At 45.6% G+C, this 26,637-nt stretch overlaps 2 protein-coding genes across 3 annotated transcripts; one reads left to right on the forward strand and one right to left on the reverse strand.

The window, feature by feature from the left end:
* Positions 1–4,189: 4,189 nt before the first annotated feature.
* Positions 4,190–7,648, reverse strand: txn2 (thioredoxin 2). Its single transcript, XM_079282124.1, has 4 exons — positions 7,576–7,648; positions 6,061–6,332; positions 5,131–5,254; positions 4,190–4,993 (listed from the first exon to the last, which is right to left on the reverse strand). The coding sequence occupies exons 2-4, from the start codon at positions 6,330–6,332 to the stop codon at positions 4,877–4,879; spliced, it is 513 nt and encodes a 170-aa protein (XP_079138250.1). The 5' UTR covers positions 7,576–7,648; the 3' UTR covers positions 4,190–4,876.
* An 11,237-nt stretch (positions 7,649–18,885) lies between these two features.
* Positions 18,886–26,013, forward strand: LOC306787174 (CCN family member 1). Of its 2 annotated transcripts, XR_013772534.1 has the most exons (6): positions 18,886–19,074; positions 20,564–20,777; positions 21,395–21,835; positions 22,303–22,481; positions 23,571–25,110; positions 25,211–26,013. XR_013772534.1 is itself a non-coding variant. In XM_079282247.1 (5 exons), exons 1-5 carry the CDS (start codon positions 19,024–19,026, stop codon positions 23,874–23,876), a joined length of 1,191 nt encoding a protein of 396 aa, XP_079138373.1. In that variant the 5' UTR covers positions 18,915–19,023; the 3' UTR covers positions 23,877–26,013. The 2 variants fall into 2 exon arrangements, 1 of the variants encoding a protein (XP_079138373.1); XM_079282247.1 differs by having other exon boundaries at positions 18,915–19,074; positions 23,571–26,013.
* The last annotated feature ends 624 nt before the right edge of the window (positions 26,014–26,637 follow it).

The raw sequence follows: 26,637 nt of genomic DNA on the forward strand, positions 1-26,637 counted from the left end.
CATTAGCGATGGGAAATAATAAAAATCACTTTCTCAGTGTGAAACATGAATTGTTTTAATCAGCAGCTTTGATCAGCAGCCCAAACTGAGATGGAAAGATAACTTAGAGCAGGCATTCCCAACCAGGGGAACATTTACACCAGGTGTACTCATGCAGTCGGCACTGTTACGGAGATAGAATGTCAGTAGCACAACGAACAAGATTTATATGTGATTGGATTTTTTTTTTAAAGAATCCACATATTGAGTCAGCTGTTACACTTGAGCACCACTTGTTGCGATTGAGAGTGCATTTGAGTTATAGTTAGCAAGCAAGAAGAAAAGTCTGAACAGATCATTTCAATGCAAAAGTGACAAATAAATGGTTGCAATTGTCAGCTAAAAGTAACGGATACATGAACAAGATAGCTAACGGATAAACAGTTTGAATAGTTTGCCAAAAGCAATGAATAAGTAATAATACATTGAATGTCTAGCTTCTGTCACCAGTAAATGCAAACTTAAAGGGGAGCACCACCTAAATTAAAGGTCCCATATTTATTATAAAGCAGGTCGAAGTGAGGTACAGTTGTGCCGTCACAACTACACAATATATTAACCGTCTCACAGTTTCGAATGTAAACATTCTTAAAGTGTCCCAGTTTCCAGTTGCAGTGTACGTGACAGACATCAGCTGACAGGAAGTAGTAAACATGTGCCCAGGCCCAGCTCTAGAGAAAAGGGGCGTGACATGTCTCCTTTCAGGATTCAAATATGTTACTTCCATTGCCGTTCAAAGTTCAAGTCTCAAAACCAGAAAACAGAGAAGCTGTGATGTCATCAAGTAACATGTCTATTTATCTTTATTTATAACCAAATGAGCTTTATTCTATTGTGTGGCATTGTCAGATCTGAAGCAGAAAATGTGCCCACAAACTCAGAACATTCCCCATATTAATATTCCCAATTCACCGTCACTTAATACGCAATGACATCACAAATCTGAGTGTTAGCACCCTAGTTTTTGGGAGAGTTGTTTATGTTTAGAGCAAATTGAGTCAGGGTTATGCGAGTTCATCCGACAGTGCGTCTGGCAAAAGAAGACGCACTGCATTGGATGACTTGTAAAGGTCACTCCACTCTTGACCTCTTTATGTTTCGTCTCCCCATCCAAACATTTAGGAGGCAACGCAGGAACAAGAAACAGATGCTGCCGCGCTCTGCTCCACGGATAGATCAAGTTTTGACAAGACCTGATGCAAATATCGCCTCATCAAATCAAATCGCACCGCCACATGCTCAGCACGCCATAGCAAAGGGCAACTCTTGACCCGGAGAAGTCGGATCGTAAAGGGGGGGGGGGGCCTCAGGTATGGCCGGCATCCACTGGCAAACAGGAAAATCCTGTGATTTACGTCTACCGCGTGTCATCATGAAAGGAATGCGTCTGTGTGTTTTCCTACATGTTTAGCAGCTGGGCATCACATGCATGTCGAACGCTCGGCGCCTGCCTTGGAAAAGTTAAAAATAATCTCATACTCTCTCTCCTCTCCGGGATGGATGGGAAATATCCCAAATATCCCAAATTTTCAGCGTCAAAGGTCCCCCTCCCCCCCCCTCCGTCCCCGTCACCCGTTAGTTGAGTGGGACCAGATGCAGAGAGAGGAGTAAAAGGGAGGAAAAAGAGACTTTAAATAAACAAATTTCTAAAACAATAAAAAAGTTCATATTTGAAAAAACAACGCATGCTGGGAAAAGTACACAAAATACACAACGATGGCAGGAGACGTAAAATAAACACAAGTGGGCACAGAGAGAGAGAAATGTAGGACTGAAACCGTAGGCATGTTTTACCAAATATGGACACTTCTGACCTCACTATCTCCCCTCCCTCTCTCATTTTCACTGTGACCTAGTCTCTCTCTCTCGCTCACTCTCTCCCTTTCCTTCAGTCGGTGGTAATAGCAGCAGGGTGTGTCTGTAATTCAGGGTGTGTGAAGCCATTATATCATTCAGTCAGAAAGAAAAGCACCCATTCAGCTGCAGCATGGTTAACTCGCTGACCACTCTCGCTGTGTAATCGCATGTGTGTGTGTGTGTCTCCTCATGCATGACACACACAGACATGTATAGTAGAAGTAGCCCAGATCTGTGTCAAACTTGAGAGTAAATAGGTTGCTTCAGCGTGTTCCCTCACTCTGACCCAGATCCTCTGGCTGTAAACACTTACCGGACAGAACCCTTGTGTTTTTTGTTCAACATCACTCCCCAGGCATGTAAAGTGTGTGTGTGTGAGAGAGGGGAGTCACCTAAAAGGCCAGAGCCACAAAGAACAATCAAGAGCACATCCAGCTTTTGAGATAATGCGTCAACAATGTCTTCTGTCCTTCAAGTTCCCCCTTCCCCAGCACCTACATCCTCCTCATTTCCTCAGTAATCAGCACACAGCAACACACTCAGGAATGTGGAGTAAAAAAAAAGAAGCAAAACAAGCACTAAGATGTCTATTCGTTAAATTACAATCCGGGCAGATTTGACAGCATTTCTAATGAAATCAATATGGTATTGCAAGCCCTGTGTGTGTGTGTGTGTGTTGCAACAGTGACTAATCTCAGGTTGATGTTGTGGTCTGGGGCAGAACGGAGAGCTAACAAAGGTGGAGGGCAGCGTGTGTTTAAACTATAAATACAGCTATGAATTTACTATAAACACAGAATGCTCTAGGGACGTGTGCAGATCTGGGTGGTGTTGTTGCAGAGTCTCTCGCTCTCCCCCACCACACACAACCATGAACCTCTCACACACACAGCAAAAACATTTTGATATCAGTGATTTCCTTTCAAACAAACACGCATGAACAGTTTCAGGCGGGACAGAGTCAGAAGAAGAAAACAGCAACTCTGCTTCTCGGCTCGTGTGTTCAGCAGCAGCAGCAACCTAGCTTCCCCCGTGTCTTTTTTCTTTGCCTTATATGGTCACAAGAGAGGGTGAGTGAGAGCGAGCGCGAGCGAGGACGGAGGTGTGGTCTATTGTTCCTGGCGGAAGAGGTGTAGGGTTACGTGCCGCTCTCGAACCTCAGGAGCTCGTGCTCGTCTGCTCAGTCGCCTTTCTCTCCTCTGGCCGAGGAGGCAGACAAAAGAGGATGCGTAGTCAACGTTAACAAAAAATGTGCCGTCACATCGCCTCAGACATCTCCAAACCACACAGGAATGCCTTTCATCCAGTGTACAACAAACATGGATCACCTGATTACGTAACGTCAGTGGAATCCCCTTTTTTCTTAATTTTTTTTTTTTTTTTTTTAAATGTGCGTGAACACATCATCAGTAATGATCTAATCCGAGCTAGCAGCGCCAGATGGCATGATTCTGTGATGACATGCCGGGTACGCAATATTGAGTCGGTTAGCGACTAGTGAGAGAGAAGCGGGGCTGCAGGTACTCTCCAGTCTCATTCAGCCTCGCGCGACCCCATTTATCTCCGGTGTTTCTAACGGGCACTGACACGGAAAACAGCCTTTAATCCTGGGCGCGCGCAAGGTCCCATGGGAGTCCTCACACGGTGTAGCAGCACTTCCCGGTTGGAAAATGACTGAATTTATCTTGTGTAAAGGACTTGCCAATGCCTACTATTGCACTGTTGACAATGTCCTAGTGATAACACACCACCTTATCAGTTTTACTTTTATAATTGGGAACCCTAGCAACCGCCGCAGAGGACTGAAATCAGTGGTTCGACACACCGTCGACCGGGGTCAGAGTCCGTCTGCCATCGACTCTGATGGAGGTTTGATGCGAGACTCGCGGAATTAAGTCAAGATTAGAGACAGCCGCTGTCGATTTGAGGGAGAAGAGAATATAGGTAATTTAAAGGGCGGCAATAATTGGGAGATTGCGTTTGTGCGTCTCAGTGTCACAGATGAGGGGTTGTGTCAGCATGAGCAACACCTCCATGTTCAGACAGAAGGCCGAGAGATAGACATAAGACGCCGGCGTCTTTAATCAAACAGGGAATAATTGAGGGATACTTAAGCTTCTTCATTCAAATGTGGTGTTCGTGAAAAGCTCCCCTTCATTTCCCTAGTGAGACAATACACGGGGAAAGTACACAGCTATTATTTTAAATCAGTATCATTTGGGACAATAAAAGCTAGGACCACCTTGTTTTTTGAGGGGGGGGGGGTTCAGTCAAAAACAATTCAAATACAGAACATCTTCTGACTCCTTTATTACTTCACTTGTTCATGTTTACGGTACATAGAGTTCATTTGAGTAATGAACTAAATCAAACTCGTATTTGCAATTCCCACACATACATACACACACAACGCACACCTTCCTCTCACATAATTAGGCAGAATGTGTAAAACGACCCATGTGTGGCTTTTTGCGATGTGAAGAGAAACTCCACCACCGTGTGGACAAAAGCAGGAACTACAGGTTAACACCATCACTAGCCTCATTCAGTATAGTCAGCTGTTAAGTTGAATCCTCCACCGCTAAAACTAAAAAAATAAAGTTCATCCCTCATGTTTTTACAGTATACGTACAGTGCGGCGGCGTAGTTCCCAGTCTGCAGACTTTTACATGTACGCATAAAGAGCATGAGGAGTAGAGCCGTCACATTATTGAAGAGAAATGGAAACCGCTGCAAAAAAACTAACCAACAAATGAAAGCGCACACCCATCTCTAGACAAACAAAAATAAAAAGGAGACAGAGGAAACGATGCAAAGCCGGAGCAGTTCCTCTAGGGATGGGTGTGAGCATTTTGAGTGTTTGCCACCTGGGATCGCGGCAAGGTTTCTTTGTTTCTAAACTGGCTGAAGATGGCGGCTGTAATCACACACACAACGGCACCGTGACGGCGGTTAATGGCCGGGTCGGGGACGAGCTGGGTTACTGGCCGATGACCTTGCCAACAAATACGTCCAGCTCGTCGTCGTCTTTGATCCCCACGAATTGGCCGACTACGTCACCGCCCCGTATGGCGAGCACCGTAGGGACGGCAGACACCTGGGAAGAGCCAGAGTCACGTGTTATAACACCGATCATATTAATAAGAAAAGTTAAACAAACTACAAAACCCCCAAAGTCTAGATGGTGAATTCAACAAACGGACTGAACGTCATCAATGCTCCAGAGAGTCTCACCCCGTACTCGATGGCCAGGTCTGTGTGATCGTCTATGTCCACTTTCGCCATGGCAACGCGGCCTTTCTGTTTCGCAATGGCCTTCTCCAACCTGGGTCCGAGGATCTTACAGGGACCGCACCACCTAAAAACACACACAAACAGAACCAAAGACAGACTTAATGAGTAACAAGTACACCCACTAGGAGGAGTCAACCACTAGACGCTACTTGAGACTTCAAAAAAATAAAAAATGAAAAAATAAAGATGGCGCAAACTACTTGAAATGCACTTCACAATTCAATTAAGGTCAGAACCAATCAGCTATCGGTCTGACGACAATCTAGCCTCAGGCGATTTATCCGGGGTTCTGGTCTCCCTCCTTTACCAAAGGAAAGGATAAAATACCGTCCCACAATTCCTTGCGGCGGCAACATTTAAAGTGACACACCATTTGGCTAGTTACTATTTATGGTGAAGCATCGTTTTTTTTAAAAGAAAATAGCGATAAGCATCGTCTACATGACACCTAATGAGTCCATGTAGCAAGCGTGCCGACTATCTCGACCTCGATGAGATCAATTTGAGTTTAAATCAGACATCAGACTGCATCAAATCATGTTTAAAGCGAGGGAGATGGAGACCTTTCTACTGGACAGAAAACATTGTGGTGTTGTGCAACCTCACATGACTAGCGAGTGGAATACCCCCGGGTCAGTTACGTACACGTGTGTTTATTTTTAACACACCCTGTATGTAACACCTCTAGTCATTTAAAGAGGCAGCGCAGCTGGAAAACAAGCGCTTTCTCGAGGTCAGCGCCCGAAACTTTTTTTTTTTTTTGAAAACAGAAATAATCCAATCCGACATTACGGTTTCCCACTTTACTTTAGCATGTATACCGTCATATAGGTGGACAGTCACCTACTACCAACCCCCCGCGCTACTCACTGTGCATGGAAGTCGACTAGCACGGGCAGATCGCTGTTGAGCACCCTAACCGTGAAGTCCTCGTGGTCCTGGACGTTGAAGGAGACTTCCCGGCAGGAGGTGTGAGGGAGGGAGCGGGGCAGAGAGCGGGAGGGCGAGAGGAAGGATGCCCGGGTGGCGGCGGACTGCAGAGAAGAGGTGGAAAAAGAAGAGGCGGCGGTGGATGCTGGGAGGCAGCGGATGTCTTTCGCAGAGAGCATCCAAATTCTGCGCACCAGCAGCCTGTGAGCCATCTGCGTGGAAGACGTAAGAGTAAAAAAAACAGAAGGAGAATGTTGGTTAATAAGAGTTTGTTGTTGTGATACGCTACACTCTAGGCCTGTGCGTATTCATCGATTCTGCAACAATCCAATTATTTATGAATTGAGGTTAAGGTAATGCTCGAAATGCACTGGTTCCAGCATGTCAGATGTGAACATTTGCTGGTTTGGGGCGATGTCACGGCTTCCTGTTATTGTATATTGAATATCTTTGGGATCTGGGCTGATGGACAGACAAAACACCTTCTTGATTAATCTGCTGATTCTTTTTTTAAGCAGATCATTTCGTAACAGTTTGGTCTTCAGATGTAAAAAATAAGTATGGTGAAAAATGCCCAACAAATTTTTTACCAAAACCTAATCAAAGTATTGAAACTGGTTGTTTTGACCAGTCCAACATTCAGACACACAAAAATATATATTTTTAGTCGTCATTAAAAACAAACATGATTATATTCACGATTGAGAATTTGTTTTTTTTTGCTTTAAAAAAAGAGAAGCAATGAATCGATTATGAAACCTGTTGCAGATTAATATTCTGTGGATTGGACTACCTGATTACTCAACTAATCGTATCGATCGTTGCCCTGAAGAGCTTCACATGTGATCAGCTTACGGAAGACATCGGCCCCATAAACATTTGACCATCTATCATCCACATACAACAACATCGGTCAGTGGTTTATCCATCACTTAGACAGTTTACTTAAACTCTGGAGCTCTACGTGTAGCAGTCTGTAATGTTTTAGGAATGTCTGTGACTCGTGAGAAACGTTACTCAACCACAAACACACTTTAGTATCTATTAGCTAGTAATGTTATAAATCAAGTGTGCGTCTTTAAGAAGTTAGCTCGGTTAAATGAGGTAAACAGCTCGTGTCTCCTTAACACAGCCATGTTGCACAGCTGTTATGACACACCAACACAACAAGGAGCTGTAAAAAACACTCAATGTTTTATTTATGAATATTAAAGTAAAACACGAATACCTCGGTGTATTCACGGTTTCTTATGCTTGCTGCGTATCTACGTTACGTATGACTTTACCCTATTCGTCCTCGTTCCCTCGCTTCCTAACTTCACCTCACCACGCCGTCGCCTCCTCGCGCCATGAGACGCACACAAACACTGAAACCGGACAGTTCCGCGACTCAACACCAAATGTCACGCACGGCATTACCAAATTACAGCAATACGGTGCTTTTTCCGTGTTTACCTCGCTGCTTAGCTGGCGTTGATCTCGGCCTCGGCTGACCACTAAAGTACTTCCGCTTTGGTGCCGCGGATGAAAAAAAGAAATAGGGGACCGAGCAGCTTTTTATCGTCTCTTCAGGCTGCAGTACCGCGAGTAGCGCCATCTCATGGCCACCCAAGGAAGTACAGGGCAGTGCGTTTAAGAGACGCAATAGGGGGGAAATAAATCCTTGAAAACAATTCACAGGTAGTATTTATTTTGTCAGCAGTGAAAAGTGACCAAGCACATTTACTCAAGTACTGTGTAAGCACAGTTTTGAAGTACTTGTACTTGATACTTTCCATATACTTTATAGTTCTACTCCACGACAATTCAGAAGTATTGAAATGATTGACTTAATCATTAGTCATTCGAAATACTTAATTGTAAGTCAAAGTCTTACATAAAAAATTTAACTTTAGTAGAAATATACAAGTATTATAAGAAAGATGTACTTAAGGGAACCAAAAGTAACCTTGTCAGACTGAGATGATTATATCATTGGGACACTATTATTGATGCATTAACATGTCAATGTTTAATTCTATAACTGGTTTAGGTGGAGTTGATTTCAAATGCGTTATTTTGGGTAGTTCAATTTATAACACAGCATCTTGTTTTATATATGGATCACATGTTTTGTTTGTCAAATTTTGATTTAAAAATGTATTATCTAAAAAAAGCCAGTAGCGGCTGATTGGTCTGGAAAAGCCTGCCTGCTTTTAAGATACACCTTAAATCCCACTATTATTCTCTTGCTTTTAATTCTGTTTAACATGTTTTCCTGTTTTTATCCGAATCCCTGGGTTTAAATTGTGCTTAGATCTATTTTAATCTTGCTTTGTTTCCACATATATACACACAAATATGTCTCTAGCTCGTATGTGTAAACATTTATGTCTAAACCTGTTTGCTTTTTAAAGTCCTCAATGATATAAACTTGAAACTTAAACATTTTACATTACATGACATATGATAACTTTATAAAATGAAATATATTGTTTAAAATGATGCCATTGGTTCCCAACCTTTTTTATTTGTGACCCTTTAGAGAAAACAGTGTCTGGTTGGGGCTGCGTGTCCCATTTAAGATGTATGAGTCATTAGGAGTTTCACCAAAGAGACATTTCCCCTTTAAACTTCTCAGATGGTTACATGTAAATAACTATTTAAATTTAAAATGTAAAATTTTCGATAAAATAAATACAGATTTGTGTTTTTTTCTTTTCTTATTTTCTCCCAGATTGATCCTGGGCAGAAGGACCTGACTGCTAAAACATTGGGCTAATCTAAAGAAGACATAATCCACCTACAAACACCATTAAAGCTGACAAATTCATTATTTTGATCAATTAATGATTTATTCAGATTGTATATTTTCCTTTAAGAAGATATAACAAATGAATCACTGAGCCGCAAAAGTGTTGGCAGATGTTGTTATCCTCGGAGAGAGCCAGGCTAGCTGTTTCCCCTTGTCTTATGCTACGCTAACCAGTAGCTTCATATAATAACAACTCTAAACTTAGTAGTAAACATACATTATTGTCTAATCCACTCACAAACAGAAATGTAAAAACAACAATTTTTTGGTTTTATAGGAAGTTACATGATGCAACTCTTTCTTGACGAAAACCTAGCTTTATGCTAAGCTAAGCTAATTGCCTCCTAGGTTTAGCTCCATATGTACAGCACACATACACGTGAGAGTGGTATCAATTCTCTCCTCTGAGCCCTATCTCCTAAAAATTACGTTCCCCCGAAACTAAAATGCATTCTCAATTGACCATAAACGTATTTTCTCCCTGAAACATATTTTCTCCCTGATTACGTTTGTGTTTGACGTGTTACAAATACGTTTCTAATCAACATATCTTTGCCTTACTCTACTCATTATTATTTTTCTGTGATCTGCCTTGCCTTTATTTACTAACCCTACCCCTGTCCTTACTCTGACCCTCACCATAACCACGTCCCCCCGTGCGTGGATCAGCGCATTTCTGCCGGAGACAGGCGGCGTGTTGCGGTAGTATTCTGACCGCATGATAGGGAGGAGAGGCGGTGGTGGAGAGGGGAAAAAAGGTGCGTGTCAAAATGTTGATTTGAAACGTATTTTGTAATACGTCAAACACAAACATAATCAGGGAGAAAATACGTTTATGGTCAAACGTAATTGAGAATGCATTTTAGTTTCGGGAGAACGTCATTTTTAGGATACAGGGTTGCTCCTCTCATACTCATGATGGCAAATTAGAGTATTTCCCAATATGTCAATTTATAGGCCATCAATTGAATTGCTATGTCAGGCACTGCCTCGTGACATGAGCAGGAGAATATGATTGTAGACTGACATTGTTGCTGCAAGACCGGCCTGTGATAACTGAAGAAAGAAAGAAAGAAAGAAAGAAAGAAAGAAAGAAAGAAAGAAAGAAAGAAAGAAAGGAAGAAAAATAGTTTGCTATTATGAATATAAACAATAAACAAGTGCCCTAATAACTTGTGTGGTTCCTATTTTCTTCCGTAAATGAATGTCGTCCCCTAACCGCTGCTTGCGATTAATTCATAATTCATTGAGACGGAATGGTCGATGGACTGCGCCTTTCATGTCCGAGAGGGCAGCAGGATGAAAGGGATGGAAGGTGGGTGGGCTGTTTGGAACAGAGATGGTTGTCATCCAGGGCTCAGTGAAGTCAGGCTCAAAGAGACTGGAGAGATGAGGACAAGAGTGCGGAGGAGAAGCCTCTGTTCTTTGATTCATTTTTACCAAGAGGCATGGTCCTTTGTCATGACAACCGTGAGTATCCTCTTGTAAGGATGAAGAGTCAGACTCCCTCTGTTTTGTCTTTCTTTGTGCCACATTTTGCCACTGCGGAAACTAAACGACCTCCATTTGGAAAGCGGGGCTGGAAAGAAGATTGCTTCGACAAATTCAGTGCAAGGTCTTGTTGATCACCCTCACTTTGGATCGGAAGGCTTTTAAACAGGATGAGTCAAAGCGTCGAGAGGAAAGTGGAGATTTCTAGACCTTCTCTCGCCCTTCGGCCTCCTCCGCTGTTTCGCAGCATCGGACCGCCTGGCCCTTCTGCCGGTCTGCCCCCACACCGACGACTCCGCTCTATTTTCTGCAGGTCCAGAGCTGTGCTGCCTGCAAACGTGCACCCCATCGAAGCTTCGGATGCACATGCCTTTACGAACATCCAGACGGGCAACCATGCTGGTACGATTGTGCGTCCACTCTCAGATGATACTAAGTCTGGCACAGCGTTGATTGCACATCAGCCTGAAGTGGACTCAGATCTCCACACGGGAGCTCTGTTCAGGTCAGGGGTTTTTGCCGCCACACGGTCTTCGGCGTCAGCAAGCACTCAGGTGCAAAGCGAGCAGCGGGACAGACAGCTGTGTTCTCACCTCTGTCTGCCCGCAAGAGCCAATGGCAGAAACAGGGGCAGGCAGGGCAGATGGGTGACTCCGCCTCAGACATCAGAGGATCCTGCGATCAAACAGAAGCAGCAGCCAAAGGGGAGAAAGAGGAGCTTCAAGGTGGACTGCGCAGGCAAACAGAAATATGCAGCGCCGTCACACAGCGAGAAAGAGGAAGATGCCAGGCTCTGTGAGTGGTTACAAAGTCTGGGCCTCGCAGGTAGCAAAGAGGGAGATTCTGTCGCTCCAAAGGACCAGCGGCAGCTATTTGCATCCAGACGCAGCGGGGTGAGCAGAGAGCAAGGGACAGCAGCCAGCCACAGGCGAGACAGACGCCCCCATTTCCTACCTCCCCTCTGTCAGTCGGGCTCTCTGCTGCACGTGCCTCTGCTGCTCCCAGAGAACTCCCCCCCGCCCTCACCCTGCACCTACCCAAACCCTCCCATCCGCCAGCTACCCGTGCCGCTGCTGCAGCCGCGCTCGTCGCGGAGGAAGTGAGAGGCTGTCGGCCAGCCAGAGAGGGGAGGCCACTGACTCGCTCAGGCTCAGAGGCTCTGGTTGTGTACTGATCTGACTTTAAGTCTTGTTATGTTCGGGTTCTTGATTTAATTCTATGTCTTTTCTTCTTTCTTACTCAATATTTCCATGCCATCTTAATTGTCCCCCTATATTGTTCCCTTATACATGCACTTAATCCGTTTTAAAATTGATTAATCAAGGTGGACACAATAACATGAATAGCTGTACAGTCTGATGCAATCTGGTTTATTATAGCTCTCTGAAGATGTTAAGGTTTTGTGGAGTTGTGTCTGTTCAGTTTTTTTTACTCCTAACATGTTTTTTTTAACTTTTCATTTTTCATACAGGGGGAAAATAACCGAAACAGTTTGCATTAGCCCGTGTGCAGACTACCAGGGTTACTGACACCTCTGCAGTAGTCAGAGCCCGAGGCTACGTGGAAATATTGTGGAGGAGTTCAACATATTTGAAAGAAATAGATAATAAGGATTCTATTTAAAACTACATGTAGCGATATTGATTCAGTGTTAACAACTGTGTTGCAATTGAAAGGGCACGACAAATAGTTTGCAAGTGAGCAAAGACGTCTAATCAATGAACTAAAAGTAATTATAAATGTTTTAAATATATCGCAAAAAGTAATGGCTGTTGGCCAGCCAGAGAGGGGGGGCCACTGACTCGCCCAAGACAGCTGATACGAATGGATACGCATGTATATTAGCTCAACGTAATGGATGGAGCCTACACATTTAAGATATAGGCTAACGGATAGCCCACACTATTTTGTGAGCTAAATGTGATACACATTTTAAATACTGTCGCTACGCTAATGAAAAGCCGACACAATTTGTTTTCTAAAAGATGATAAACATTTTAGATAGCGAGGCTAAAGAATAGGCAACACATTTTAGATAGCCGTGGATAACAGTTGATATATATACGTTGTCAAAAGGCTAAAATAAGTAGCTGAACAGCTGAAAGCAGTCTATGAACAGTTGAAGAAGAAACAGAGTTCGAGGGACCTGAAATGTAATGGGTAAACAGTTGAGAATAAATCGTTTGCGAGCTAGTTAGCTTAAAATTAGTCTAAAGTAAATTGTGAAAAGGCAAAAAGTAATGTTTGTTGTGAACCGCAGCTCTAGAAGCGTTTATGTGCATCTGTCCTCTGTATTAACTGCGATGCATGAAGTTACTTATCAAGTCCTACTTGTTCAGTAATTACGGCGTTGAGAGAAACATTTATTTCAGGCTCTTGGTGTTTTTTTCTTCTGTGTCACATTCTCATCTCTCCTGCAGAGGGCGCTGTGCATGTAACACACAGGAGGCGGTGGGGGGATGTTTATTAGACTGTGGCCGTCGGGCCGAACAGAGCGGTGCTCTGTGTCCCTGCTGAGGTGGGATCTGTGTGTCAGGACCAGAACACACCAGCCTCAGTGCTGCTTACCGCTCGCCCTCGCGTACCCCTCCCGCACATGTTTACCCTCGAACTCAGCCCAAACTGTTTGTGAGTGAGGCTCTTTTTTCAAGGCCTGCCTGCCCCCCCCCCCCCCCCCCCCCCCAGCCCTCTTTCCGCCAAATAAACATTGCACCGGAAATTGCAGGGATATCTGGGATTTTTGAGGGGTCCCGGTGGAAAGAAGGAGAGGACTAGAACAAGGGCGCTCTCTGTGACACCTCGGAGGTGAGGGGAGGGCGAAGACGTGGACGGAGTCGGGGGGGGGATCCAGAGGGGAGGGCGTGACCTTGCCTTGGGTGGTTGGTGAAGTGGGCAGCATCAGCATCTCCACTGACGAACAGGTACAGGTGACCCAGTTTCCTTTGACCCCATCAGGGCCCGGCGTGCTTGCTAAAGCTGACCTCGCTAATCACAGGACCCTGACCCCGGGCTAAAGGTCGAGAGGAAACTGTACTCTGAGAGACGCACGGCAAACTGTGCTAACTGCCGCACCTGATCGCTGTCCTCCTGTGGCTCTGTATTCCCGCTCCCGTCTCGGCTGCAAGAGTTGGGAATACAACAGCCATTGATGAAGCTGAGGCGTCGGGACAAAGCACGCATGAATGGCAGGGTGTGTTTTCTTTTGAGTATACAGACCCCCCCCCCCCCCCCCCCCCAACCTGCCTTTGTGTGTGAAGTTTTGTCCCAGCTCACTCCCCAGACATCTTTAATTGACAATAACACCCCGGTGGTGGAAAAGCACACAGCTTAAAGCCTGTTGTTGAGCAGTTTGCGCCAAGAAGATGGAAAATTACAGTTGATGACCTTGTGTTTATCTCAATGAGTGTGAAACTGTACCCACAGTGATTTTGTGAGTCTCCTCACATTCTTTTGCTGGTCATCTTTTTTTTAAATGTTGTGACGACTCTCTTTCTGTCGAGGCTTACCACTGGCCTGTAATTGAGATATCCTGAGAGTTATGTTCCTTATGTACACCATGTCTTCAATTATAGTCATATACATATATATATATAGTTATATATAAAAACTTGGGAAAGCAGGAATTGCACAAACAGAAATTCAAACGAACGCCTTTCTCATCTGTCCTTGAAGGTCTGAGGTCTTGAATATCTTAAAACGCAGCGCTACACACCGAGGCTTACATTAAAGAACGCAGCCAACACGTCCTGATGAGAGTGTGAATTTGTGAGCATGGACACACACTGACAGGAATGTGTTTGGCTGTGCGGACGTAGACACTTGTATGGGATGACACACCTGACAGCTATGTGAGTTTACACGCTTCCTGGCTCCTTTTCCGCCAAGATCTACTCTTAAACCGATCCGTGTTTCAGTGTTTGGGAAATCAACAGTGGAGTTCCTGTTCTTGGTTTAAAAATAACTTTGTGACTTAAATTACTTAAATCCCCCCCCCCCTCATCCTTTCTTACTGGCACTCTCCCTTTGCTTGTTTTTCTTTCCTATTTCTTGTTTTGGAACAGGCTGTGCCCTCTCTCTTTCTTTCAGTCACCTTATAGACGTCCATGCTACACACAAGCACACTCGGAAGATTCATGGAGAAAAATGATGGTGATTATAACTATGATGATAATAACAGAACAAAATTTACTTCACTTTGCCAAAGTGGTTGTCTCCTTTTTTAAAAACATCTTTATTGCCATTTTCAGAAAGAGCATAGTTGTCAAAGCACAAGCACAGACAACAATGAGACGTTTATAGAGCTAGAATTACTGCCTCCGCCAACCACCACCATCCATGTCAGTCCAATGGTTTCATCACATCATCACTTTATTCTATGAGATATTTGTGTGAAATTGCCATTATTAGCACATGAATTATTAAGTTATGGCCAAAAACGTTGTTTTTTTTATGTCACAGTGATCTTTGACCAACTAATTCTAATTAGTTCAACCTTGAGTTCAAGTGGACCTGTTTGAAGAAATTTGCTCAAGGCATTCCCGAGATACCACGAAAAATGGGACGGATGTGAGGGCACAGTGATCTTGACCTCCACAATTGAATAAGTTCAGCCTTGAGTTTAGTGGGCGTTTGTACCAGAATTTGAAGAAATTCCCTCCAGACAATCCAGAGGTATCGCGTTTACAAGAACAGAGCGGACGGACCAGCAGACAACCTGAAAATCGTGAAGCTATCGCCGGCGCGGAGGCATGAAAAAGTAAATAAACACCATAATAATAACGGCAGTAGTGGAAAAAGAACATAGAATACAGGAGACAAAGGGGGAATTAAAACACAGCGAGTGCTACAGCATGTTCTTTTAGCATGTTAGCATGCTAACATTTGCGAAATAGCATTCAATGCAGAGTACAAGTCAAATATTTGGTGGCGCAAGCAAAGCAGCCTAAATGAGGGTTAAAAGCTAAATCATCGGAAAATACTTGAAAAACTGTGATATTTTATGTATTATATATAAGAATTTTTGCCTTTATGTCATATTTATTGAGGATAGAGACAGGAATTGAACTGTGGACATTGTGCTTATGTGGTGCGCACCTTAACCATTCGAATACAGGACACCCATAGAGTTTAAATTTAGGACGAGAAAACACTAAAAGGCCGCCCCACGCTCAGCCATAAAAGTCAGACAAAGACAAATTACAACAACCTTCCCCTCTTGTGTGACCCCCGCTCCCACAAAGGGACAACAAAGACACCTGTCCTCTTTGGTCTGAGAAGTCCAGAGTACCGGTAATATTTCCAACAGTGGACAGAGGCCGGAGCTTCAGGCTGTTACGCTGCCGTGACATCACAAAGCTTTGCCATTTACGATGTACGTGTGTGTGTGTGTGTGTGTTTGTGGCGCATAAAAGAGTTGGAGTGTCGCAGCAGGTGCGGCCAGGAGCTCTGCTAAACAAACACTCCACACCTGTCCCCACGGACACACAAAGCCACTTTGCTGTGAGCTATGAAAAGAATCAGATGTGAAAAGTGAACCGCTTTTGTTCCACTGGCCTCACTTTCCTCTCTTGTTCTATCTACTTCCTTTTTCTTCTTACACCTGCCTACACCTCTCCCTCACCCCCAGTCTTGTATTTCCACTGACTTGTCCCCCCCCCCCTCGTCACCATTCGACTCTTTTATAGTCGCGTCATGGAGGTTGTCCAGCGAACTCTTAAAGCAAACCTGTGTCACTTTAACCATTGCGAGTTCACACGTGTTCCGTCATCTCGGAGCGTAAAGGTCACCACGCGGGGGGGGGAAACCTCCCAAGCGTCCAGTATCCCCGAGAGCCAATGAAAGCCTCCACTCTGGTGTGTTGGAAAACTCTGCATGTTTGTTTATTATGTCTAGGATGGAAGCCACCGAGACCAAAGTGGAAAAGGACACGCTCTTTGATGAGTCAATGGAACTTAGAGATGAATACGAAGAAAAAAACACATTTCTCTGTCGATGTGTGTTTGTGTTGTGAGGGCGGTGCATACAAGCAACACACACAAGCCTTCAGAGAAGTCCGGGATCGTTTTTTTTTTTGTTCTTGCTTGATTCTGTCTCTGTACATGCTGGGCTTGTTTACACAGGCCTGTTACATCACCTCCGCAGACTGACAGGGAGAAACAGTTTGTGTGGGAAGAGGATGGAAGTTTGGTGAATACATAATTTTGCTCCCTGTGTAGGCCTCTGTGTGAGCACATTCTGTACACAGCAGACGGTGTGTGCTTCAGGTCAGTATCATTATCACTACAATCAAGCTTGAAACATAAGGGAAAAAAGCAGTTGTTTAACAACTGCTATTCTGAAGGTGTTTCCAGAATCCTCAAGATTCTTCGAGTCGTCTGAATGGAAACATTTTGCACAATGAAAAACTTTTTTTCACCCGTTTCTCAAGTTGCAACTGTATTTCCTGTCGCCATGGATACAATCTCTAGCCTTCTGTTTATCTCAACAACTACCGGGTCGATTGCTGTGAAAGTTTGTATGAGCATTCATGGTCCCCAGAGGATGTATGCTCGTGACTTTGGTGATCCTCTAGCGCCACCAGCAAGTTCACATCCGTGGTTTTTAATGAAACGTCTCAACAGTTATTTGATGCACTGTTATTACATTTTGAATGGACGTAAATCACTTTGCAGACTTTTCGCCTAGCGCCACCATCAGGTCGCACTTTGTATTTATCTAACACTTTAGTTTATGACCAAATAGCTGCAAAGCTAACGATATGTATGTCAGCTTAAGCTTTGTGTTAAGTGCTAATAAGCAAATGTTAACATGCTAACGCGCTAAACTAACCCTAACACTATAAACATCAGGATGTTGGCATAGTCATTGTAAACATGCAGCCATGCTGATGTTGGCAATTAGCAATATAGATATAATGCTTAAAAAAAAGAATTTAATTTAATTTACAACTGGAAGCTGCAACTGGAAAACGTAGTTGAAAATATTTGTTATTATGCAACACACCCAGGTGGTTAGACGATTCTGAAAACATCTTCAGGACAGCGGTAAGGGTTTTTATTAAGAGACAGTCTGGGTTTTTCAAACATCGCTGGGTATTTATTTTGTAGAAACATTGGATGCTTCAGGTTAATACATGAAAGGCACCGCATGGAGCTAGGTGTGTGTGGGCTTTCGTATGTGTGCGTCAAGTGCCTTTGGAGTGTGTGTTGCAGATATGCAAATGTCAGCAGGGGTGTATGTGTACGTCTGTGCTGAACGCACCATCATGCGACCATTTATTATTATTATTATTATGATAAGCGCAGGGGGCAATTTATAGAGGATGAAGGGGGACGACATTATCTCTGTTAGCACAAATAACCGCAGGCACGCCTCTGCTTAGTGATACAGTTGAGGGAAACTGCAATGGCAACACAACAATTTAACCACCCACAAGCCCTCTCACTGAATTTCTACAGGCTGCCCACTGCGTGTGCCCCATGCCTTAATGTAACGTTTGAGAGCGCCTAGATGTGGAATACGTATTTAACCCCCTCACACAGAGCATCAGTGTGTGCGTCAGCCACCAGCTCAGGTAGTGCAGATGGCTGGTTTCCTGTGTGCGTGTCTGCGGGGATGACAGGAAGATTATCCAGGCGGTGCTCACCTCCGCTCTGCACTCTTCAATGAAAACAAAACCTTAAAACCAAAGTGGACTAAATTCTCATCTGTTTACATGGGTAGCTGTTTGTGCTTGAGAGTGTGTGTGTGTGTGTGTGTGTGTGTGTGTGTGCAGAGAGAGGTGGCCTGGGAACCTCTGAGTAGGTAAAAGGGATGTGGGGGCTAAAGACAGGATATGGAGGGAGGAAGAGAGAGCGACCAATTGCGCGGGAGATTATCATAATCATTTTCAACATCAAACTCAATCATGCAGTCATGACCGGCTCCAAGGAACACTCTGCTCGCCTTGTGCATGTACTTTATCTGTCCAGCTCTTGTCTAAAAGTATTTTTATAAAACGGGGGGAAGGAAATTCCTCGCTGTTTTCCATGGCCGGCCCTGAGTATTAATGTAGCACAGGCTAGCAGCTGAGTATATTTATTTTATTTCTCACAAAGCAGCAGCCGGGACAGAGGTATGCGTGTGAAACGGACTTTAAAGCATCAAAAATATTATTTTTGCTCAAACATCAATAAATAAACACCCAGAAGCCAGGTCCTCTTTGGAATGTAGTAATTCTAAATTTTTATGAATGACTGCATTCATGCTTGGCCACGCCCCCCCCCCCATACCCTCCCCGGAACCCTCAGCTCTCCCGTGTTGGAGCTCCAGGCCCCGCCCTCCTCCTCCCCTCGTTGTCGGGATACCTTGGCCGCGCGCCTGCCTCCTAATTGGTTGAAGGAAGGTCCGCGGTGGGCGTGGCCGCCATAAAAAGCACGGGGCTGATATAAAACACACGCCTCAAACTTTGATCGATGAAACTTTACAAGTGATGGGAGAGATTCGAGGACCGTCGTGCATGTCGGATTTATTCTCTGTGGACAAAAGCTATTGTTTCTGAGCCGGTGGAGGATTTATTTTTCTGTGATCTAAAGTTGTTGTTTTTTACATCTTCTCTTCTATGGGAATCAGCTGACAGCATGGGGATACTGCTGTTATTCGCCGTGTTGCAAGGGGTGACAGTCGGCTTGGTAAGTTTGTTTTCTGTCACCGTTCTGCTCTATGTAAACACTGAGGAATACAGACTCACGTGCCCGCACTCTACCGCAGCAGCGCGAGCGGATTAATGGTCGAGTGAGATCCTGCCCACTGTTCAGCTGCACACGAGTGATAAATGACCTGCTATACACTTCATTTCTCCGTCCATGACTAAATGTTTGATTGTAATTTTTTGCAGAATAAGTGGTAATATTTGGTGGCTTCCAAAGTGGGGGTTCGGGGAACACCAGAGGTCCTTAAGGGATGTCTCAGGGGGTCCGAGGCAAAATAGAGTATGGGGCTCGTTAAGAGTGCTCAGGAAACATACTGCAATATACAAATACACCAATACAAGTCCTGCACTGTCACTCAAGTACAAGTATACAAGTATTACTGGCAAAATGTACTACTCTTACTGAATAAAAAGTGAGTTTTGTACTATATTATGATAAATTAATGTGTCAAATATGATTCTGCTGTTGTTGGTCAAGGTGATGTTGGGTAGTTTATTTAGTAATAATGCATCATGTTTTATAACATCATCACACGTTTAGTAAGTAAAGTTTAGTCAGTAATAATCTGTAAAGTATCGAGTAACTGAAGCTGTTCAATCAAGTGGAGTAGAAAGTACACTTGAGTAATGTGTACTTTCAATCCACCTCCACAGTTTAGACACTCACTAAAATCTAAATAAACTGATGAAACGTTTCGAATATTTCAAGGGGCATCTTAACCTGAAAACAAATGTCACCAATTCCCCCTTTTACAAAGTATATGCACATGAGCTTCCATCGCTCTGTAGGTCCAAAATTACACGGCGGTAATATTACCCAACAGTGATACGAATGGAGATAAAAATACACTTAAGGCCGATGAACTCGCTGCACACTATAAGTGTTATGGGACTTTTAGTGAGGGGATGTTTCAAGTACCAACGATGTAACTCCTAAAAATGGATAGCTATTGTCACCGCATCGTGGAATGTCATATCACCCACACGAGAGCGAGCTGCAACGGCAGGCACACCGGGACCTGGCCTGGGTTCAGACGGTGGCAGCAGAGTCAGGAAGGGATCCCTTCAGGTGATCTGACTGTGGACAGCCAGACTGGCAGCTCTCTGTGATCTAAATACCTGCTTGGAGTTGTTTGAGTGGCTCTGGTGTGTGTGTGTGTGGCGAGAGAGGGGGTGAGAAACAAAAGATGGGAGCAGTGTGTGTGTGTGTGTGTGTGGGGGGGGGGGATGTACCTTTCATCCCCGCTCGCCCGGCGAATGCCAAGCGGAAGGCGACAGAGGGTCACAGATATCCCTGCGGGGTTCGGGACAGTGCTGGGTATTCAGCAAATGTTTAAGCCTCCCACACTTTGAGGAATTTCTGTGATCTGTGTAACATGAGTCAAACTATTGTCCTGCTCGGTTCCAGTGCTTCCTCACATGGAAAACATCGATGGTCACTAAAGTGCTCTCTATGTCCCCTCCTGTAGGTGACTGCCGGCTGCCCGGTGGTGTGCGAGTGTCCGTCAGGGCCCGCATCCTGTCCCCCAGGGGTCAGCTCGGTACCGGACGGCTGCGGCTGCTGCAAGGTGTGCGCCGGTCAGCTCAACCAGGATTGCCACGAGGGACGGCCCTGTGACCACCACAGAGGCCTGGAGTGCAACTACGGCAACGATGTGGGCCGTACCCATGGCATCTGCAGGGGTGGGTTGCACAGAGGCGGTGGGAAAGGCTGAAAGAGAGAGGGGTGAGGGAGGGTCAGACGCAGGGGGAGCTTTTGGGTTTAGATTGGGCGTCGGGTTTGCGGTTTAGCTCTGGGTTGAGCGAGGGAATGTGTAACTTCAGGGTGGGGATGCTGGCTTCCGAGCCAAGCGGTTGGGGTTTCTCTTTGATAGGGGGGCTTCAGGTTTGAAGCCCGTGCCACGTTTCAAAAAACTGAGCACCTTCATGAGCTGCGACTGAAACCCGGCCAACTCCGGGGATTTATAGAAGTAGTTCAGTGTGTACACAAACTGCACTGCGGTTTTTTTAATGTGTGTTTATTTGGGGGTGTTTCTATATAAAGGGGGAGGTATCTGGGGGTGTTGCCTGGGGAGTCCCACTCAGGACAGCGAAGGAGTAGGACGTTGTAAACAAGTCAAAATTCCTTTGGGATCTAAGAATAGAGCTCGCTTCATAAATCTAGAGATAGTGTGTCCCTCCCTCTCTCTTCTGAGCCACTTCCTGTTTGATCTTTCCTTCTGGTGACTGTTTCAAAAACACTTCATATCTGAAAATTGTGTTTTTTGACCAAACTGCCCGTCTTCTTCCTTTTCCCTCAGCAAAGGCGGAGGGCCGCTCGTGTGAATACAACGGGCGGATTTATCAAAACGGCGAGAATTTCCACGCGGGCTGCAAGCACCAGTGCACCTGCATCGACGGAGCGGTGGGCTGCGTGCCCCTCTGCCCCAGCCACGTGCCCCTGGCGTCGCCCTCCTGTCCCGCCCCACATTTGGTCAAGGTGCCAGGCCAGTGCTGCCTCACTATCGACTGCCACAGGGGTACCACCGTCGTGCCCCCGGTGCTCCGCCGACCTCATCCGCCGGCCTACCCGCCTTACCCCTTCATTCCCTACCCGGCCTACCCCTTCCCGAAGCCTTACCCGAAACCCTACCGGAAGCTGTACCCCTACGAACCCAAAAAGGAGAAGGACGCCCTGGGCAACGAGCTGGTGGAGGTCGGACGCAAGTGGGACAAGCTGCGTGGAAACAAACACATGGCGGGTAAGCCAGAGGGTGCCGCCGTGTCGCCTCAGAGTGCCGTCTGTCTCCTCCACGCAGTAAAGCATCATGTTTACGTTTTAGCCGTTTTAGCCCCGTTGATGCACAAACGGCCTCACTGTGAGCCTTTTCCTCTGCATCTGTGTGTGTGTGTGTGTGTGTCAGCATTTGCGTGAGGCTTGTTTTCCACTGGCTCCTTGCACACCAGAGGTGCTCTCACACAGCACATACCTCTGTCACCCAGCTTTCCCCTCTCTGTAATCGCCCTCTCTATGCGTCAGTGTTGCGTGTTCAGTGAATGAGGCTAGTGTGCTTTGCATCTCCGGACCTCTCCTTTCCCCTCTCTCTCCCACCGGCCCCCCCCCCCCCCCCACCATTACTTTTGCCGATCTCGCTCCTCTTTCTCCGACTCTCCATAGTTTCGCATCACCCATTGTCCTCTCACACGTCCTCTGTTTCATCTCTCGTAGCCTGGAGGCAGGTGGGAGATCAGTGCGCGGTTCAGACTACTTCCTGGTCCCAGTGTTCTCGGAGCTGCGGGATGGGCATCTCCTCTCGTGTCACCAATGACAACGCCCGGTGTAAGCTGATCAAGGAGACTCGTCTGTGCAACATTCGGCCCTGCAGCGCCATGTCCATCCCCGTCAAGGTGAGGAATGTGTGTGGAGGCCTTTTAAGACTCTCGTAAAGGGATGGATAGATTGCACCATGCTGAATAGATGCAGGAAAGGATTGTTCTTAAGGGGTCAGATTGGTATTAATATCACGGCATGTATACAGACCCCCGCCCCCGGACCCCGCTCTGTTGCTGGAGGCCTTTCTGGTCCATTCGTTCTATTCACGGTTCTGTTGCTGTGTGGGAAACGTCCTCAGCAGGGTGACGACGGAGCCGATTTCAGACCACGACTCCTTTGCTCAGTTCATGGTTGGCCCGCTGCTTAAATGATTAGTTCCACATTTTGGGAAACACTTGTATTCACTTTCTGCCGCTGGAGTTAGATGAGAAGATTGATTCCACTCTCACATCTTTTATGCAGCCGGTTAGCTTAGCACAACAAATGGAAACTGGGTGCCTTTTTTTTTAAAACCCAATTTATTTGCAACAAAAAAAAAAGTTATTGTTAAACTTGTTTCCAATACAACAAAAACATAATTTACATAAATCCCGGAACTTTTTAGAGACGTGACAAAGAAATCTCCTCTCATTTGTCTGCGGGGGTTTGGAGCTCGCCCACGCCGAACCTGCGACACTGCGGCTGTCAGCTGCACTCGCGGACTCTTTGCTCTGTGATTTTGAAGAGCACTTGATTCGCCCACTGTGTTGCTCTCTCGCATTTCAAAAACGCAACACCCTCAAAAACACTTTGCCTCTCGTCGCGAGGCTGATGGGTTGTTGCGCACCTGTTCCTCCCAATGTTTGCAGAGCTGCTGTGGGCGTTAATGTGCTGGTGCGTTCCTCTCAGGCGCTTTGTTTTGTTTTTCCCTCTCTCTGTAATTAACTGCATTAACTTTGATTTTCACATCTAAGGGCTTGAGTGATGAGTCATTTCATTTTGCTGTGCGGTTTCACTGGAAAGCGACCTGCATCACAGCTGCACCACAGAAAAGATTTTTAACTGCATGACTCTCGGGATGACACTGGTTACTTAGTCCACCACTCTGGTCCAGACTGAACAACTATGGATTGCCTTGAAACTTTATAAAAAACTGAATCCTCTCTTCTGTCCTCCCTCCGCAGAAAGGAAGGAAGTGCTCCCGCACCCACAAGGCCCCTGAGCCCCACCGCCTGTCCTACGCGGGCTGCAGGAGCACCCGCCTGTACAGGCCCAACTACTGCGGCGTGTGCAGGGACGGCCGCTGCTGCTCGCCGCGTCGCACGCGCACCGCCAGCGTGGCCTTCGCCTGCCCCGACGGCGAGCGCTTCAGCAGGTCCGTGATGTTCATCCAGTCCTGCAAGTGCAGCGACGAGTGCAACCACCTGAACGAGGCCGCCATGCCTCCTCAGCGGTGGCTCTACGGAGACACGCACAAGTTCATCGACTAGCGGTTTCACCCCCACCTCCCACCCCGACCTACATTCCCTCACAATAAAACAAAAGACATCAACTTCCCCCATAGTGATCCCCATGATAGAATAGCTGTCCTTAGTGTATCTATAAGTAGACGCAAGCGAGGTGAAGAAGTCGAATCGGCTTTTCTTTGAGCTTATTACGGGAGGAACGTGGAGGAGGAGGAGGAATCAGACGGGAGCAAAGTGACCAGCGCCTGCTTTAGTGTAGATAAAGAGTTGTTTCTGGCCTGGCCAGACTGCTACAGACTGTGACAAAAACCTAATGCAAAACGTGGACGCAACCAGCCGCCATGTTGCTGCAGTGCACCAAAAACGTCCCCTGAACTCTTGAGACTTTTGGCGGGGACGCTGGAGCAAGAGCTCTCTCTCTCACACACACACACACGCACGCACGCACGCACGCACACACACACACACACACACACACACTGGCATAACTGTTGGTGTTTCTCTTATTGGGGGCGTTGATTCACATCACAGTCACCGAGCAACAGGTCCAGTAAGAGAGCTGGTCCGACGTTGCTTCAGGGCCAAATATGAAACACGCTGGAATCATGCGTCCGTGCACTCCCAACAACACAGTATTGATCAACCAAATGAAGACTCTCGGAGAAGACTTGACGGCGAGAAAATGGAGGAGCATCTCGGATGTCTCTTCCAGGAGCGCAGCTTGTGTCTTTTTATGGTATTTATTCACTGGTATTTATTGTTGAGACAGACGCAATGACATGGTGGCTTGCCACAAGGGAAGGGCGGGGCTGCTATGTTTGGAGCACCAGCGTGGCTGAACTTGGGGGGGGGGAAACAGCTGAGAGCTGTCAGTCACAGAGGACCCCCCCTCCCCCCCCAAGGGTCGCATTCGAGGTCACAGCGGTCAGAAAGCTGTATCTAATGGACAATGAAGGCCACGGTAGAAGAGGTGTGTACTTGGACAAGACAGAGTTGAACCTGAAGGGTCAAAGCTTTGTACGCATTAGCGGGGAATATGTGAATACGGTTGTTGACACAGCTGGACTCATCCCATGCTTTGCCTTGGCAAGGAAGTGAGACATTTAGCAAGCACCAGAAGAACACGCCTGGGATTCTGGCTCCGAGACGTCGACTGCCCGATCCTTGTGCAAATTAGAATCCTGACGGCGACAGCGAGAGACGTTCAGCCACTCCGGTTTTGCTGTAAAAATAAAATTTGGAAATGGCGTCCAATGAGGTAAACGTGTAATTTGTGACTTGCGGGCCAAACCTCAGGGCTCTGGGCCTGTAATCGAGCAGCACGCCAAACAATAAAGTCCATGCTTCATGTTTTATAGTGGCGTCTGCTTCTGAAGGCCGTGTTGTCACGTCAACTGTCGGAGGCAGAGAGGAGCTTTACGGCCCCGATGAGGACGGGGCCACAGCGACCGGACGTCAGCAAAAACCTATTCCTGGGGACCATTTGGAGGAGGGGGAATTCTGCATTCTCATTTTTCTGCCAAAGTCCTTTACTATGACTGAAGAGCCCATGTGGTCTCATGTTCGCGCACCTTAAGACAGCCTGGACGCAAGACCTTTGATCTCATGGAAAGGTTACACAGAGGGACTGACTCATCTTCACTGAATAAACATTTCAAATGGGTAATTCTAAACCATTTATCAGTCATGTCAAAGATGTTTTCTCTTGTGCCGTAAGAAAGCGGCTGAGACGTTTTTCAGTTTGCTGTGAAACTGGAAAAGATTTGCATTTACCATCTTGGCTACATTAGGCTTTTTTTTTTTTTTTTGCCTAAACTTTACATGCGATTGTAATTGTTCGCCATGTTTTCATTGCGATTTGCCTTTGTAGATGCTGTGGTTTTGGTACTGTATGTCTAGTTTTGTTAAAGGACACCATAGAGCAGCTATGTACAGATGCATCGTTACCTTCTTTGTAGTTCCATCTGCTGTATGAGGGCCAAACCTTTTACAGGTATACTGAAGTAGTCCATGTATAGTTTAGCACTGAACAAAGCGGGGTTCAGATCCTTTGAGCGTTTAGGTGCCAATTTGAAAGCATGATTGTATGTCTAGTGTACTTTAACACCATCTGCAATGATAGTCATGCTTTTTAGTCTAATTAAAAACAAAAAAGAAACCTGTTCATGCGTTCCTCAAACATTTCTGTTGGAAAGCGGTCGTCTAGCACGTGCTGGATTTTGAAGAGTTGGAATGAGTTCATCATTTTGCATTTTTAATAGATATTTTCCCTCAGTGTTGAACACTAACAGCTTTGAGACTGTACTTTGGTACATGGTGTGTTTTAAGCTAAATGCTAATATCTGCACGCTACCGTAAAACATTACATTTGATAATTAGCACAAAAAAATAATTGAATTAAATCCTCAAAATACCAACAGATACACATTAAGTCATGATTTCATTATACGAGGCGCTAATGACAATCTCATGATCAAAATTGGCAAATGCACCACTGGGATTCTTAGTGACTTCATTTATTGGAGGCATTCAATTGGAAATTCAAAGAAAGAGCTGCCGTGTGAGCCAAATTAATTAACTGCCATGTCACTACATGACTTTAAAGACAAAACACCAAACCTACTATACAAACTAGTTTCAACAATAAAAAAAGAGCTAAAAATCACTTACATGTTCCTCAGAACTATTTTTCTACATGTTCCCCTGCAGCTCTGCTTGAGATTAACTTCCATGGATACGGGGGCAGAGACAATAGCCTCACAAGAGACCACAACAGTAAAAAGGG

The sequence above is a fragment of the Melanostigma gelatinosum genome (genome assembly GCF_949748355.1).
Source record: "Melanostigma gelatinosum genome assembly, chromosome: 13".
NCBI lineage: Eukaryota > Metazoa > Chordata > Actinopteri > Perciformes > Zoarcidae > Melanostigma > Melanostigma gelatinosum.